This window comes from Cryptomeria japonica, chromosome 4 (genome assembly GCF_030272615.1).
Source record: "Cryptomeria japonica chromosome 4, Sugi_1.0, whole genome shotgun sequence".
In the NCBI taxonomy this organism is placed as follows: Eukaryota; Viridiplantae; Streptophyta; class Pinopsida; order Cupressales; family Cupressaceae; genus Cryptomeria; species Cryptomeria japonica.
The window spans coordinates 539,000,794-539,019,829 of NC_081408.1; the positions used below are offsets into that span (position 1 = coordinate 539,000,794).

Genomic DNA, 19,036 nt, shown 5'->3' on the forward strand with positions numbered 1-19,036 from the left:
CCTTGAATCTTTGTCTCAAGTGACCAACTCAAAACAATCACCACATGTTGTCTCAAATTTGCATCACATACACTGCAATTGATATGATCATGCAAGCGCATACGCATGCTCTAATCCACACTCATGCTGCATATTCACACTAATATATATATATATATATATATATATATATATATATATATATATATATATATATATATCATCCTCTTCATCATAAAACATCAAATAGGTCAGCTAAAACAAGGGACTTTCAGCCACCAAACACAATTTTGGTAAAAGCAGTCCAATCCAAGAGATAGAGAGGACCTAAAGCATCATATCACATCTTTCTAAGCAGCCCTAATATCACATACACTAACATACATCCTCCAAAGTTAGCAAAAAGGTAATGTGTAGATAAACCATGTACCACATAACCAGTCGACCCAAAACAAATCTTCTAGATGAATAAACCCAATGTGGATTCCCACACGCCAAGGCAGGACCCAAAATGCAACATAACACAACCTCCAATGCAAGTAGAGACACTCAAGGATACACCACAAGAAAAAGAACAAACTCTATCAGCCAAACCACAATAATTGCTTTGAAACACAAACACCAAACACAATCCAACATCAAAGAGATCGTTTAGCATCATGTGGAGCATGTAAGGACGTCCCTTGAACATCCAACAACATTCCAAAATATTTCTCTCTATCACATCAAAAACATATGCAACACAAATAGTTATTGAACACTTCATTCCAAAAGGTAGAAAACCAGTCATGAACAAAACATCATTATCAACTCTTGCAGACCACATCAACACCTGAAACGCGAACTAAGACAAATCACAAATATCACAGACGTGTCCTCCAAGCCGCAACACCAGAAACATCAATGCGATGAAATGCATAGCATTTTCTGAACCAATCTTGATAGACAATCAATCTACCAACAACCTACAATTACCAACCACATCAATTGCAACACCAAAGACTTGAAAATATAGGAGTGCAATGTCCACAGAGCATACACATTATGTTCAAATCCACAACACCATATCATCAAATGTGAAGGAATGCAAATGATTCTTCCAAACTATCTTCAGCATACATTCTTGCATCTACTTGCATCACCAATCTTCCAAAGACCACAATGTCCCAAAAACAAACATTTTCTCACTTGAGAAATAAATCAACATCCTGCACCATACACAAGATCATCACAATCATATCCACTTCATTGTCATGCTTCTAATCTTTATCTCAATGCATTTAATCCTCATCTTAATATTCTTCATCTCAAAGCATCTAATCCTCATCTTAATATTCCTCATCTCAAAGCATCTAATCCTTATCTTAATATGATATTATCATCATGCTTTAATACATCATAATGAGTGTAGATATCAGACACCAAGAAGGTAGGCATCCACAACACAGAGCATCTACAACCAACATCCATTTTTACTCAACACCTAACAATCAACATTTCGAGCATATCATCAATGACCACAAAACTACTACCACCAAAAGTATAAACATCAACATTGTCCACTCACCAACAAATGGTCACACATACTGAGAGACCATACATCTTTATGGCCATTGATTGTTAAGGACATTACAAGGATGATGATTTTCAACTCCAAATTCTTAAGAGATGCATTGAGTAGGTTGGGATAGAGAACGTAGTGCAATTAGTGACTAACGTGTCATATGAGTGCAAAACTACAATTAAATTGATTGAAGCAACCTACAAACATATTTAGTGCACTCCTTATTGTGTGCATACCATGAGTAATGTACTCAAGGGCATGAGTAAAATCAATTGGATCAAAAAGGTTATTAATGATGCTATAGATGTGCATATGTTTATTTGTAACCACCATACTTGCATGCACTCAACAAGACCACCTCGAAGAAGTTTTTGAAACTTAAAGAGACTAGATATGCATCATAATTTATTCTTTGGGAGAGGATGCTTGAGTTATGTGAAGCATTACAACTACTAATTATGACAACAAAGTGGAATTGATGACCTAACTCTAAACTAGAGCAAAGGAGAGTGAAAAAGGTGATGAAGAGTGACACTTTTTGGATTGATGCAAGATAAATTGTTGTCACTATTACTCTAATCTTCAAAGTTTTTAGATATGGAAATAATTGTTCATCTAATTTTAGATAGGCATATGAATGCATTGATGAAATGCTTGGCCAAATGAAGACTATTGTGTGAGAGAAAGACCCCACATTGTAGTTCCACAATGAACATATTTAGCCAGTCATTTATTACCAATGGAAGAAGCTCTAACACTTCCTTACACATGGTTCCCAATATATTGAATCCAAAATGGCATGTGCAAAGGTTGAATTGAAGATGGAGTTCATGGAGACCATTGAAAAGATATGATTCTACATAAGCTATCATGATTCATACTAAGTAGAAAAAAAAATTACTTCTAAAAAATATCAAAAAGCAGCCAAGATAAATAGGAAGATTATGGCACAAGAAAATCTAATTCTATGGTGGACTATGCATGTACCTAACTCTTTGACAACCACACTAATAATCCATCTATTGTCCCAAGTTTCTAATTCTTTTGTTTTTGATAAATAAAGCAGCGATAACATGGACACATTCTTTTGTTACTAAGAGCCATTGATTTGCTTATAGTTTCATCAACTCTTAAGAGGAACCAACTTACATCTAGGAGGGTGGAGAAACTTGTAATTATACATAATGTCATGTTACCATTAACCACAAAACGCTCATGTACAAAAACAATCCAATAGTTCAATGGGATGTAGAGTCAAAAGAGCGATGCAACACAAACAAGGTCAATTGGTATTGGTTTGGAGAAGCTTGAGTTTGAGTTGGCCAATTGTATTTGAATTTTGAATTTTCAATGTAATATAGATATAATGATACATAGCATCTTCATTGTTCAATGCAATATGTTGTGTGTTTCAAAGTTGCATTGCTATGCACATTTCGCTCTAACTATTTTTTTAGCTATATATTTGCACTATCATCCCTCTATCCCCAAGACCCTTGGAACAGAAACTTTTTGTAACAAAATGCTTTGTCTTGGGGAAGGAGATTAATGGTTTTGGGTGTGGATAGGACGTAGGAGAATATCAGTTCAGGAGAAAGTTCAAGCACAACTTAATCTCATTTTAGTTTTCTTCCTTTGTATATGTGCATTGGGTAACCATATCGTTTTACCTATAGAGAATTGTTCTCTAATTAGAAAAGTTTAGGCCATCCTGCATAAACCTCCAAAAATGATATCCTTTTTGTTGTAGGGTGTGTTACTTTTTTATTTGGTTCAACAACTAAATTCAAATGGAAGTAAGAGAAAAAAATGTGTCTCATAATGAATAGGCATTTGCTTCCTGGAGATTAAGAACAGTTCTATTTCTATGCCCCGATCAAATAAAAAACAACCAACATTTAAATTTGCCAAAGAACTATGCTTCTTGAACACGCCCAATGTTATGTGTAATTATAACTCCGATGTTCATCTTTATCGTCGGTGGACCACTAAACTACAGAATAGAATATACTCTGCAAGGTACATGTTACATTATTAAACTTTTTGGAGGTGCATGCACTTTGGTAGAAATTCATTTTAGGATTACTAGAACAGAACAACTGTGCATAAAATTAGTATTGCATTCTTTCATTATAAAGAGAGAATAAATTCTGACACAGCCTTTTCAGTTTTACAATTTTGCCTTAGTCCCTTCAGTTGGCACTTGTAAAGCATCATAGTGACCATATCCATGATACAAGACTCTAATAGGATTTTCTTTTCCATATTCCTGACCGTACTCTGCAATTGCTATAAGATCGTCAGAGTTTCTCTCAAACATATAGACAGTTATTGGCATCCTGCACATATAAAAAAGAGAGCCAATTGAAGAGCTGAAAATATCAAAAGTAAAGATCATGACAGGAAAGTTACAATTCACAAGCCACATCATTCTAAAATTTGTGATATAACAATTTGCTAACAGCATATAGCTCAAACAGAAAGCCACATCCTAATCCCCTAAAATCCTGAACTAAAGAAAAACTACATCAAGCTACAAACTAAACAAAAAGGCTTACTGGAGGACATGTGAAGCCATCAGTAGTTCCGGCTCTCCACCCCAAACATATGGCTTTCTCATCTGCTTGACATACGTATCAAAATTCCCCTCCAAGAACCTAGGAGATTAAAAAGGAAATTTATGTGCCAAGTGTTAGCGTGTTGAACATAAATGGTGAAAAAGTAACCCACATAATAGATATTATAAAATATTCCAGTATGGAGCATGACATGTTCCAGAGTTAATCACAAATTGCAAAAATCAAGTGTCATAAGCGATAAAACGATATGTTGGACTTGGACTTGCCCATCAAAAAACTTAAGTTTAATCATTTACAACAGGTCAGTGATGTGTACAATTAATCAGGTTATGGAAAGAACCATGTAGGCAAGTTAAACAACTGAAATAAATGAAGAAGCTATAAATTTACAAGCTACCATTAATGTGAACTTTGATGGCTTGGAGTGCAACAGATGGTGATACACAACTCCAGTGACATAATTATATCACCTGACTTTATCTAATACAGGACTTATATGTGATGAAAATCATATGAGAGCCATTTACATAAGATGTTTGCCAACTTGGAATTACTAATAAACACTTCCAAAATAGATGGGAAAGGCAAGCCGCTGAAGCAATTCTGGAATCACTAAACCAATGCATAAGCAACTATAGAAAAGTTAATGCCTAAATAAACTTCCCAATCCTGATACCTTCAGGTGAAGTAAAATGTAATTCATCCCAACAAAAAAGTTTAAAATGTAATTTATCCCAACAAAAAAGTTCATGAACAATTCTATTCACGGTTAAAAAATTAAGGCACCGAGTTATCTATATCAAAACCACCATATTCATCAGAGTTTTTGTTATGGTTGCTATAGAGTAATATTGGCAAGGTACTTTTTTAAGCTCAGAATATGGCCAGGATTTATTCTTCCTTGCAGGTTTTGTTGCTTGTAAGTTATGATAAATATATGCATACTGTTCAATCCAGGAAACACTATCCACAGTTTCATTAAAAAATGTTAAGAAAGTCCACTAGCAAAGGCAGAAAGACCTGACGAAGTTGACACCCTGGGATGGGGTCCTCAACCACTCCTACAATTCTCTACTTCATGAAGATACGGATGAATATGATTCATTAGCTGTAAAAGCCACCCAAAATCACCCACAATAGTTGCTTCAAAAAATTGTAATTGCAAGAGACTATTCAAGGTCTACTAATCTATATCAATCCTGACCAGATTTCCATTAAAAATTATAAAAATGGCACGATGCACTTGTCTGCAGATTTATTACTTTATAAAAACTACTAAAAAGAACTCTGCAACAAAAACGTGCTGTGGAGCAAATATCAAGCATACAAATCATTCAGGACGTTGTATTAAACTTTAAGTCCTGTATGGTGTTTGATCCCATGTCTTGCACCTCTGTAATCCCCAATTGGGTCACATATTCTCTGGCTACAAGGTTTTGTGATCATAGATTTTCAAACCAATTGGAGATTCTATTCATAAAGTCATATCAGCCCAAAAGTTACAACTTACATCGACAAAGCAACTCAGAATCATATGGAAAGAATTCCAGCAAGCTAGACTTTAAAAATCCCTGCCTGAGAAAATTTCATTTTTATTTTCTGGAATAAACAGTTAGATTCAAATGTCAGGCATGCTATGAGTGCAGTTATTTGGTCATTGTTTCACTGAAGTAAGACCTGAACATGAAGCTCCAGACCACCTAAAAGACAGTTGTGAAGTTCCATTTCAAATATCAGAACCTCATACCATTAAAAGAGGCTTCGATTTCTAGAAAAATAAGGATGTAGAAAACCTGGATTCAGTAACGCAGTTCACCAGCAGCAAATAGATTCTACTCTTCAGAAAATCTCAACAATATAATATAGAATCTGCTCACGACCCTATTATATTTTGAAGTTCTTATCGGTGTCTACAGAAAATTGCTGATATAATCATATATGTAAACAACTACCTCAAATTCTGAAAGAGATTATGACAGGAATTTCGAAGGGACTTCTGATAAGAATTTCTCTGGGCACATGAAATTATTGTCGAAACAGGCATTTGACAGTAAAATAATAAAAAGAAAACTGTAAAATGGAACACCTACAAATATAGTGGCAAGAAAGTTATAAAAAATCAGGAACAAATTCTTAGGAATAAATTAATTATTTTGGCAAAGCAAATGGAAATGGATTGTAAGTAGACATTTACAAGAACCATTCACAATCCTCAATTATGACTCTCATCTCATAGAACATTAGCTCAATATCAAAGAATAGGGCAATAAATAAGAATTTCCTCTTCAAACTAGCAAAAGTATGTCATGAGAAACAAAACAGCCAGTAGCAGACATAAAGAATCCCAGTCAGTCTATAACTAGGTTTTGGAAATCTGTAATTCAAGATGATACAGGGCTATCAGATTAACTTTACAAGTACTGCAAAAAAAATTGATTGCTGAAAATTAAATTTGAAGAAACAGACTGATGGGTGAATTTTCTTCATTGTTCTCACTTTTCTCTTTTACTCCAGTAATAACATAGCCCCAACTCAGAAACCTTTAAATCTTAAAAGAGCTTCTTGAGATTAAGTTAATAACAAACTATGAACACAACATCCTTAATAGGGACATTAAACTAGGTTGCCTAACTGAGAAAATAAGGACACTTTCTTTCAACAATTCAACAAGAACTCATCAGGTAAAACTTGTCCTTGAGAATGATATGTTAATTGTGTGCCCGAAAGAAATTAAACACCCTTCAACCAATCATGTATTAACTCGATTAACTCGATTTTTGGACAATCAATTAGAATTTGGTCAAAAATCCTTTAATAAGAGTATTCCACCACCATATCATAAGCAAGAAGAATAATATCCTTATACTGAAACATTTTCCTTCAAAATTTGAGAAATGCAATTGATTTGCTCAAAATTCCAATAAAATATAACACAGTGACTGTGATAAGGTAAACCTATCAGTAAAAATTCAATATTGATTAAAATGTTGAAATACTTTAAACCCAAGCTTAAAGCTTCAGAGGAAAATGTTTCTAAAAATATCTTTTAAGCCAAGACAACAGTAGAGTAAAAGCTACACATCTTTCAGGCAAACATCAGAAGTAGCATGACAATTGATAACATCCTTTTAAAAAAAGGCTTGTTAAGGTGGGCTACATTTAATTGCATTAGAAACTTTAATAGAAGCAAAGATTATGTGTACCAGAGTTAGGAAAGGTAAAAATGCTCCCAATTTTCTTTCAGATAGCTACCAGACACACAAAAACTATATGCGCATTAAGCAGGCTAAGAACGTGCAGTTATTATCCTGTGGACTTGAGGAGAAATACAAAAGGACGTATCCCTCTAATTTTAAAATCCATTACAAGAACCTTGAATCGAACAGGAGTTCAAGATGAAATGATTTGGAATATCACTTGTATGGTTCACCTGTTCGTTATTTATTACTTGTTTAACACATCTCTTGGAGAATTCTTCTTCTCATTTCTTGGACTTGCAGGTCCATTCCAAGGAACTAATTCTGGTAAGCGAGTGTTTGATGTAAGGGGGACTGCAAACCCCTCTAAAAACCACCTAAAATCCACTTCAAACACTATTGCAAATCTGATTTGAAATCAGAAAACAAAGACTATATGGACATCAAATTGATGCAACAAAACTAGGGAAATTGTTATTGAAGTCTGCAACATGTTTACAAAATAAAGAGCCAAGATTATTGGCTTTTCAATTCCACATTACAATCTGATATAAATCTGCTCCAAAATCTGCAAATTGAACTTCATAACAGAAGTAATGACCTTCATACTGACATCCTTCCTTCTCCGTTGCCCTTCTCCCCAAAATTGCACCTGTCAAAACTGAATTCTAACTAATCAAAATTCAACTTGTAATTGCCCTCTAAATTTCATTTCATTTGGAATCCCAGAAGGGGTACATCCAACTAAGATTCCTGGCAATTTTGTCATTGAACTTGAAATTGGGATCCCCTATTGGTTGCACTTAACCTCTCTTACAACAGGCTTAAATTAGGCCTTTTGTTGACCCCAGAATAGCAAACCCAGAACCTCCACCTTGGGCGCCAACTTTTGACATTTACCAACTTGTCAGATAGCATTAAATGTGTGTCATAGCCTGTAAGTGGCCCACTCCTAGATACAATGCCCAAGTTGGGTAACTGACAATTTACTAAGTAAAAGTGGCTGTATTTACATGAAACTTTACCAAATGACAATTACAACTTGCCAAATTATTTAAATAAAATAACTCGCTTATTAAAAATATTATTCAACCTTATTCCACCCAAAATACTAAAAACCAAACCCAAGAAAATCAAAAATCAAAATACTCTCTTTTTGGTTGATGCCAATTACCATTAACTGTGGATGCTCTTGCATCAGTGTTCTTTCTACATTGCTGTAAACGTACAAGCCATTATTTTTATGCAGTAGTTTTTTTGAAATGCATAAGTATATTTTACTACTTCCTATTTACATAGCAAGCACAATACAAAAGGAAGCTCTTAAGTCATATATTTATGAACATAAGGTTTTTTAATCAATGAGTAAAAAGGTTCCGGTAAAACTGTTAGTTTATTGTCATCAACATTTTGGATCATACATCATGATCCACCATCAAGATAAAAAATGAACTCACTTTTTATCTTGATGGATCATACAGTTTTTATTCTAATAATGGATCACGAAGTGTGTTCCAAAACATTCATGAGTATAAATTCACAGTTTCTCTCAAAGTGTTTTACTCAAGCCATACAATAATGTGCTATCGTTACCTAATAAGGACAAGGCAGTTCCTCAAAGGTACCCAAAGTAATTGATAGTCAAATGGTTGCCCCAGATAATGATAAATCAAATTCAATTTTACTGGAGCCATAAAGAGCAACCTGATACAGCCGGTGACGGTGCAATTTTCTGAGATGCTCAAATAAAGCTCTCCTAGTGCTCTATAAAGATTTCGAATTTTTTGTCCATAATAATATTGGCTGAACCTAAGGGTTTGCCAAATGGTTGTCAAATTGCCAAAGATAATGATTGGAGCAATATTGCAGATGACAAGGATTAAAAAGGTCGTAATTTTCTAGAATGGTTGCAGATATCAATAATGGTTTTGTGAGGAATAAAATTATTTCTCACAAAACCATTTTAGTATTATTCCTAGATATTATTCCTAGTATTATTTCTAGTATAATACAGATACTAGAATGGTTTTGTGAGGAATGGCTGCAGATATTATTCCTCACAAAACCATTATAGATAATGCATTATTGTTGCAGATGATAGTAGAATGGTTTTGTGAGGAATAATTTTCTTACAAATACTCCTCAAATTAAGGAAACAGAAGTAAATACAGAATGAAGTATCATACTATCAAATGTATGTACAATTCTGTATTTACAAACAATTTTCAATCATCTAACCTAAATTCAATCAGTGTTAACATAATCTTCTTCCTGATATTGAATTGATAATTCAACCAGATTTATAATCTCACATTTACTTATTCATTCAAATTACTATATATATATATATATATATATTCTCAGATAGTATCACTATATGTTTTACTGCAGAATAGTTCTTTATAAAGTATTATTTAACTAATCAACCCTTGTATGTATATATATATATATATATATATATATATATCAAATTATATGCCATCACTGTCATTTACTAAAACACTAATCATTATTCTACCTAATAGCTGTAGTAGCATACAGATCTGACAAGCGTCAGATCTGGTCTGCCACTATATGTGGAGTTAAGTATGAGTGCCTTACGAATCATAGACTGTATTAGTATTATCCTTAAATATTACTATTAAATCCTCCATAACAAATATTATATATCAAGCACATCCCACGCATACCACCAAGAACAAAGATGCTACTGCCTGTAACTTAATAACAGTTCTGATCTAATCCAACCCATGGTCTTTATATATCTCCGTATATCCTACCCCAAAACTCTTCTTCTATTTCAGATTTCTGTATATTTTTTATGTATATGCTGTTCTATTTCCAGCATTAATCACACATATTATTCTCATGATAGATTTATTTTTTATATATTCCTTACTCCCCCCCAATCAATTACAATTCACAACCTTTATATATACCTATATTTCATTATAAAGACATGCCTCTTCATTGAAGAGTTTTCCAAAGATAAGTCACATCTTATCAAAATAAGTTGACTTTTTAGTAATCGCATCTTTTACTTATACTTTGATTGGTTAATTAACAAATCATAATCTCATTTTCTTAATGATCCTGCTAATCATTTGATAATTCTTAAACATATGGATCATTATAATGTAACCGTCTCCAATATAGTTGACCCAATCGACCATCTTGATAATAAGTAACTTTGAATTGTTTTATCTTTGTTCTCAACAATAAGTTTATTAAATCATATAATTAATGAATGCATTTCTCAATCTGATCACTGCTCATAGTTGGGTTGTTCTATTAATATCTTGCTCACCTTGTATATCCTTCGATGCATTATATATTCTTTGGTTCTATGAAGTCGACCGTTGCCTGATATTTGTTCATTGGTAAGCGCTGCTGAGTCAAGTCCTGTTTGCATATTTCTCTATACCAGATCGTGATTATTTATATCACGTTTCTTTTTACATATTCATTGATATTTAATAAATATTAATTAATTAAAAAATAATATTTAATAATTCCAAATAATCTTTTGTTTGATAATTATCATATTAATAATAATTACTTATATATATATATATATATCGATCAAGGAGGGGACATGACAGTCCACCCTTCCCAAAATTGCTTGTCCTCAAGCAATTGACAATTTTCTCAAACTGAGTCATTCCCCAAGAAATATAGACTCGGGGCATACATGAAGCATACACACAATATATGTAAAGTAATGAGACATGAGGCCTGAATACATTTAGCACACATGAAGCATGAGGCATTAAGAGTATGTAAGACATGGATGCCATGAAGTAATACACACGAAGTCATTTATACATGGAAATCTTGAAGCATAGACAAAAGTAATACCTGTAGCAACAATCACAAATACACGTAGGATATGAATCGTACACGTCACATGGAGGTGCACGGCATGTATATGAAACACACAAAGAGTAAACAATCTATGTACAAACCCAATACATTACGCATACACATGAATACATAAGACCTCAGTCATACATACGATTACACATAAGGTGTAAACCCAAAGCATATAAGGCAAGAAGCATCTACATAAAACATGGTGTATACACATGAATATACACAAGGTGTGAAGCATAGTGAATACAATTAAGGCATGCAAACATACAAGTGAAACACATGTAATGCATGAATCATGTAGTGCATAAGCAGGAGTTCACATAAGTTATGAAGCACATGAAGCATGCACATAAATTCTCTTAAGTCATGCAGCATATATGTGAGTGTATGTGGTTATGAGAGAGACACTTATGTAGAACAAGCATATGCTAGATAGGAAGCAATTGCGTGTAAAACATACATGATATCCATACTTAGAGAATGCACATGAGGTCAGCATTCTGAAGACACATCAGTCCTGAAGTAACTATGAAGCATTTGAGAAAGGAATATAAAATGCACATGGAATAACATATTGAAAACATATCAATCATGATGCGAAGCATTTTCTAGACATAAAGCATGTGTTAGGAAGGTGTGTGTGACACAGTCATGCTGAAAATGTGACAATCATGGAGCAATAATTATACATACAATACAAAAATACATGTACACATATAAAACATACAATGGAGCAAGCATATTGAAGACACATAAAACACATATATATCCACAAATTATGAAGTGTATATACATTTAAGAGATACATAAATCAGGTACGTGAATACCCTTAAAGCATGAGGCAATTCACTTAAATACATATCAGTCATGTAGCACAAAACCATAAGTATATATACGAAGTATGAAATAGCACACATGTAAACATGGAGTAATATACATAAGGCATGGAGTATAGATGCAGCATTCATGTAAAATACAAAGTAATATACCAATATATTGAGGCACAAAGCATGCACAGAAGACAAATAAGACCTGAAGCAATACACAAATATATGTAGGGTACAAAGCACATATAAGAAAGGCACTCATGGAGTGGACATGCTGAAGACACGTCAATCATGAAACAACACATAAAGACACAAGGCATTCTTGCTGAGAAACATATTAGACATGAAGAAATCACATGAATACAAGTAGTATATATACAAAGAATACATGAAGCATACATTAGGAAGGTGTATGATGTGATTATGTCGAAAACATGACAACATTAAACAATCCCACAAACATTAATACAAAACATACATATATAACATGGTGCAATCAAGTTGAAGACACATAATAAACACATAATCATAAATCACTTACATAGGCAACAATTATTGTTTACAAGATCATAAAGGTAATTCATTCTATTATAAGAATTTGAAACTAGAATACAATCAGGTTTGCCCAACCGTCCCATATTGAGCCCAAAAGTGGTCACATGCCCTTTTGGCCCCCTATGGCGTGGGTCTTATCCCCTAGCTTATACCTTGTTCCTTAGTGCTAGGTTTGCCCAACCATCCCATATTCAATCAAAAGCAGTCGCAAGCCCTTCTGGCCCCCTACGGTGTGGGTCGTGTCCCCTAGCTCATACTTTATTCCATAGTACTAGGTTTGCCCAACCGTCCCATATTGAACCAAAAGCAGTCACATGCCCTTCTGGCCCCCTATGGCGTGGGTCTTGTCCCCTAGCTCATACTTTATTCCATAGTACTAGGTTTGCCCAACCATCCCATTTTGAACCAAAAGCAATCACATGCCCCCCTGGCCACCTATGGCATGGGTCTTGTCCCCTAGCTCATACTTAATTCCATAGTACTAGGTTTGCCCAATCGTCCCATATTGAACCAAAAGCAGTCACATGCCCTTCTGGCCCCCTATGGCGTGGGTCTTGTCCCCTAGCTCATACTTTGTCCCATAATTACAGTTTCCTTATGCCAGGGAGTCAGTGGTGGCTAAATTCTACCAAACCCAAGCCCAGGAGCAATCACGTGCCCTCCTGGCCAATTGCTTCATTAACATTCAGTAGGTGACTCACTTGGGTGGGCAGCGTCTCCCCACTACAAATCTCTTTTACTTCCCCGGGATAATATTAAGTGCATACTAATAAGTTTATATATATATTATTGGTTATCAATATCAAATATGTATTTTGAAATGTGGTTTCCAATTAAGTGCAGGTTAGAGCATTTATTAGAAATAATATTGGTAGTTGTTTACCTTTCCTTTGGACTCGTGCGTATTCCTTTTCTCCATTATTTTCTTCCTCTTATATGCATTAATTGACTCCCATAGGATGGCAAGAAAATTGCTCTAATACCACTTGTAATGTCCCCTACTAGGTTTAGACCTATTTTAACATTAGTTACTCCATCTCAACATACTTATTACTTAAACTACATTGATTAGGAGACAAAAACCATCTAACCTAAATTCAATCAATGTTAACATAATCTTCTTCCTGATATTGAATTGATAATTCAATCCGATTTATAATCTCACATTTACTTATTCAAATTACTATATATATATATATATATTCTCAGATAGTATCACTATATGTTTTACTACAGAATAGTTCTTTATAAAGTATTATTTAACTGATCAATGTTAATTTTAACACTTTCAGATTAACTAAACTCAGAAAATCAGAATTTGTTTACTGATTAGATTAATTAGATTAGCGATTTATAGTTTCAGATTTAAGCATAGTAAGGAAAGAGAATGAAATAAAGACAAGACACAGTTACCCTGGGAAAACCTCCTAGGAGGAAAAACCCAGCCAAAAAAGATCCTCGGATCTGATTATGGATTATGGATTATGGTTATGCAATCATTACAACACTTATCTCAAGAATTTGTAGAAGCAGATGTTGCTGTCACAGAAAGAATGACAGATTGGTTGGCTGTCACATGTGTGTTGGTTGTTGCTGGCTTGCTGCTCCTTTAACCCAGATTTGCAGACCTTCAAGGAATTCGCACTATCTTCACTAAATTCGCTGACTTCTAATGATGGAATTCACACCTCAACTAGCAGATCCAAATTGCTGATGTAGCAGATATAATTGCTATAGGTGCAGATGTAGTCTTTCTTCCTGAAGTTCGCATTATCCAGACATGTATATTTCGCATGAAGTGAGAACTGAATTGAATGATTTGTGATGTGGGTTTTATGTTTATATATATGTGGAGCAAACCCCTTTAACATGTTGGCTTGCAAAATAGATTAAAACCTTTTAATTATTTAATTTATTTAATTTGCTTAATGTGAAATGTTTAGGATAGGCCCTATCATGATGGCGTGTAGACTTTAGTGTAGCGTGGAGGTGAAGAGTGGAGATATAGGGCCCAACCCTTATGCGTTGGAGAAGGGGCTGGCCCCCTTAGGCGGATTCCAATGTTGCCCAAGGCAATTGGAATCCGCCACCCTAATTACAAACAACACTCCCTCTTAATTAGGGAGGAGAACATAACCATAATCTTCCATCTTGCACACACGCAAAGGATGGATTACATAATCAGAATATTGTAGTCTTCCATTTTGCACACAAGCATATAATGGAACTACATAATATAACCTTCCAGCTCGCACACAAGCATAGACTGGATCCACCTTACATTGCCCACAGAGGGTGGAGAGGATCTTTTCGACCATCTTACATTGCCCGCAGAGGATGGTCAACAATTACACTTCTCCCTGAGAAGATTACAATACCATCTTACATTGCCCGCAGAGGATGGTTAACAATTACACTTCTCCCTGAGAAGATTACAATACCATCTTATATTGCCCGCAGAGGATGGTTAATAATTACACTTCTCCCTAAGAAGATTACAATACCACCTTACATTTCCCGCAGAGGGTGGTTTGATACAACACAATGTATCACTGAGATTGAGACTCCCTCTCAATTAGGGTTTCATTTTCCACAATACCATGTCTGTCCCTGAAGTACACCAACTTCACTTTGGATAGAGGCTTGGTAAGAATATTTGCAACCTACTCATCAGTGCTGACATACTTCAGCTGAATAGCACCTCTTTGCACCATATCCCGAATGAAATGATAATGGGTTTCCACATGTTTTGACCTGTCATGAAACACTGGATTGATAGACATTTTGATACAACTTTGGTTATCACAGTGAATAACTGTAGGATCCCAAGGCTGACCAAACAGCCCAGCAAGAAGCTTATGAAGCCACACTGCTTCTTTAGAAGCTACACTTGCTGCAATATACTCAGCTTTAGTAGTACTCAATGCCACTGAGGATTGTTTTCTGCAAGCCCAAGAGATCACTGCGGATCCCAAGCTAAAACAAATACCAGAGGTGCTTTTCCAGTCTTTGATGCTTCCAGCCCAGTCTGCATCTGACTAACCTTCCAAGGTTATTGAAGTGTTAAGTGGATACTTCAGCCCAAAACCAACTGTGCCTCGCAAGTACCTTAGGATGTGCTTGGCTGCAACAAGATGAACATGTTTGGGCATGCTCATAAACTGGCTAAGAGCATTCACAGCAAAACATATGTTTGGTCTAGTGTTAACTAGATACATCAGTGATCCAATCAACTACCGGTACTCTGATGGATCTACAAAATCAAAGTTAGCTGCAGAAACACTTAACTTCTTTAAATTAGATTCCATAGGAGTAGACATGGGTTTACAATCCATCATTCTAAATCTTTTCAAAATGTCAATAGTATACTTTCCTTGACTTAGAAAAATTTCGTTAGATCTTTGCCATACTTCTAGACCTAGAAAATAATGCATTAGACCTAAGTCTTTCATTTCAAATTCTGAAGCTAGTTCTTTCTTGCATCTAATAATAAGTTCATCTTTACCAATAAGAAATAAGTCACCCACATTTAGAACTAGAATTAGCATTTCATCATTGGCTAACTTAAAGTATATGTTAGAGTCAGCATCATTTTTACAAAAACCTAGACTTAACAAGTATTTATCAATTCTTTCATACCAAGCACGAGGAGCTTGTTTAAGGCCATACAAAGCTTTCTTCAACCTGCACACATGAGTTAATCTATCCTGAATCTCATAACCCTCAAGTTGTTCAATATAGACCTCTTCCTCAATGACACCATTAAGGAAGGCAGTCTTAACATCCATCTGATGTAGTTTCCAACCCCTAGCAGCAGCAATAGCTATTATCGTTCTAATAGAAGTATATCTAGCAACAGGAGCAAATGTTTCTTCATAGTCTATGCCTTCTTTTTGAGAAAAACCACGAGCTACAAATCTAGCCTTATATTTTTCAATACTACCATCAGCATTATGTTTAATTTTAAATAACCATTTAGAAGAAACAACAGATTTACCTTTGGGTCTGGGCACAATATCCCAAACATCATTCTTGATGATTGACTGATACTCTTCATCCATAGCAAGCTTCCAGGCATGATGATTCAAGGCTTCTTCAACATTGCAAGGTTCAGTTTTAATGAGACTGCACATCAATGCAATGTAGTTGGAGAATACTTGAGATCTCTTAGTTTCACGGAAGGTGCCACTAGGAGCAGCAAATCTTTCGGCTTCTTGAATGGTGTTTCTTACCCAAAGAGGCCTCTTTTTGGTAACGACAATGTCACTAGGAATATCAGTGGGATTCATGGGCTCTGGTGGATCATTATGTTCTTCTTGAGGTGGAGGTTCAACCAGCTCCCTCTGAATCTCAGGATTAGTATCAACATTCATATCTTGATTGTCATTAGCTTCATCAATAACACAAGAACCTTTTGATTTCTTAAAGGCAATGTCTTCTTCAAATGTAGCATCCCTACTTACCTCAACATACCTTTGACTCAGGATGTATATCCTAAATGCCTTGGAGGATTCACTGTAGCCGACTAGCATGCCTTTCTTTCCGGAGGGTTCCAACTTGGATCGCTTTTCCTTGGGCACATGAACATAAACGAGACTTCCAAAAATTCTGAGGTGAGTGATGTCTGGTTTGGATCCTGTGAAGGCTTCTTCAGGGATCATGTTCTTTAGAACACGGTGTGGACATCTATTTTGGATACACACTATTGTTCTAGAAGCCTTAGCCCATAGGAAGGTCTGCAAATCTTGATCGTGAATCATAGCCTTTGCAGCCTCAACAATAGTCCTATTCTTTCTTTCAACAACTCCATTTTGTTGAGGATTGTATGGAACACAAAACTCCCTCTTAATTCCTGACTCAACACAAAAATCATAAAAGCTACCGGAGGTGTACTCACCTCCATTGTCAGATCTTAGACATTTAATTCTTTTACCAGAGGAGTTTTCAGTTAATGCCTTAAACTCTTTAAATTTACTTAAGACTTCATCAGATTCTTTAGATTTCAAGAAATAGATCCAAGTTTTCTTAGAGAAATCATCTATGAAGATTACATAATAAAGAAATCCATTAGGAGATGCTACAGACATAGGACCACATAAATCAGAGTCAACAAGTTCTAGTTTGTCTTTAGCTCTATTTTCACTTTTATGAAAAGGACTTTTAACATTTTTACCTATAGCACAACCTTTGCAAGTATTATCATGAATTTGACTGAGTTTGGGCATACCTTTGACTAACTTTTCAAGAGAGGGAAGAGCTTGATAATGCAAGTGTCCAAGTCTTCCATGCCATAGCTCACAAGATTCAGGAGCCTCATTAATGAGGGCTTGAATAGGGTTAGTAGAGAGCTTATAAAGACTATCATATCTATGACCGATTATACGAGCAGATTTAAAACTAGATTTTTTAGGCCAAGCAAGAACTTTTCCCTCAGAAAATGCAATTTGATAACCTTTATCTTCTAGAGCAGAAATGGAAATTAGGTTTCTTTTAATTCCAGGAACAAACAAGATATCACTAAGGTGCAAAGAAATACCAGAGTCTAAATTTAAAGTAGAGTTCGAACCTCTTACCGAATAACGAGCTTCATCACCAATTACCATGTGAAGGCTGGTATCCTTTTCTACTAAGTCTGAAAGATGATCACAATAGCCTGTGATGTGTCTGGAGGCACCACTGTCAATCAACCATGTATTACTATCTGTAGGAATACTGCTAGACAAAGCGGAGATGAATAAGAAGTCATCATTTTGTTCTGAGACTTCATTTAGGTTGGTTTCACTTTGGATAGGGTTATTCTGACATTCTTTAGCATAGTGACCAAGTTTGTCACATCTAAAGCATCGGACACACGAGGTATCTCTTGGTTTCTTCCAAGGGTGCTGGGAACTAAATGGTTTGAATTCCCTATTTCTTTTTGGATAAGACTTCTTCCAATTTCCCCCTTTCTTGCATTGGGCTGCAAGCATGTGATGATCATCTACATGGGGACTTTTGGCTTGCCCTCTTGTGATGAGATGAGACTCTTCTTGGATGGAATCACTCTTAAGGCGATCAAGGGTAGGTAACTCAATTCTGCCACTTATAGTTTGGATAAATGACTCCCATGAGTGAGGTAGACCATTTAGGGAATCATGACAAGGTCTTTGTCTTCCATGATATGACCAATTAAACCTAGCTGATTCTTTAGTTCTGAAATTCTCATAAAGTAGGAAATAACAAAATCTTCTTTTGCCATTTTGATATTAAGTAGTTGTTGTCTTAAAGTAATTGCCCTACTGAGATTGTTAACTTCATATGTACCTTGTAGATGGCTGAACATTTCCCTTGCAGTAGTAAATGAGGCAATAGAGGTGACTAGGTGGTCCTTGACTGAATCAATGAGAATCTTCCTGGCCTTGATAGCATCCTTTTTGAATTGTTTTAGCTCAGCTGCATCCGTAGGTTCGGTTAGCTCTTTCG

General features: G+C 35.2%; 1 protein-coding gene across 2 annotated transcripts in view; it reads right to left on the reverse strand.

Annotated features, from left to right (window-relative positions):
• Window positions 1-3,483: 3,483 nt before the first annotated feature.
• LOC131068017 (OVARIAN TUMOR DOMAIN-containing deubiquitinating enzyme 4) overlaps window positions 3,484-19,036 on the reverse strand; it is a 46,216-nt gene continuing 30,663 nt past the window's right edge. For both annotated transcript variants that reach the window (XM_058003218.2, XM_058003219.2), the window contains 2 exons: window positions 4,102-4,200; window positions 3,484-3,882 (listed from right to left, as the gene is read on the reverse strand). In XM_058003218.2, the coding sequence (XP_057859201.1) occupies window positions 3,714-3,882; window positions 4,102-4,200 (268 nt within the window). In that variant the 3' untranslated portion in view covers window positions 3,484-3,713. The remainder of the gene's footprint in view (window positions 3,883-4,101; window positions 4,201-19,036) is intronic.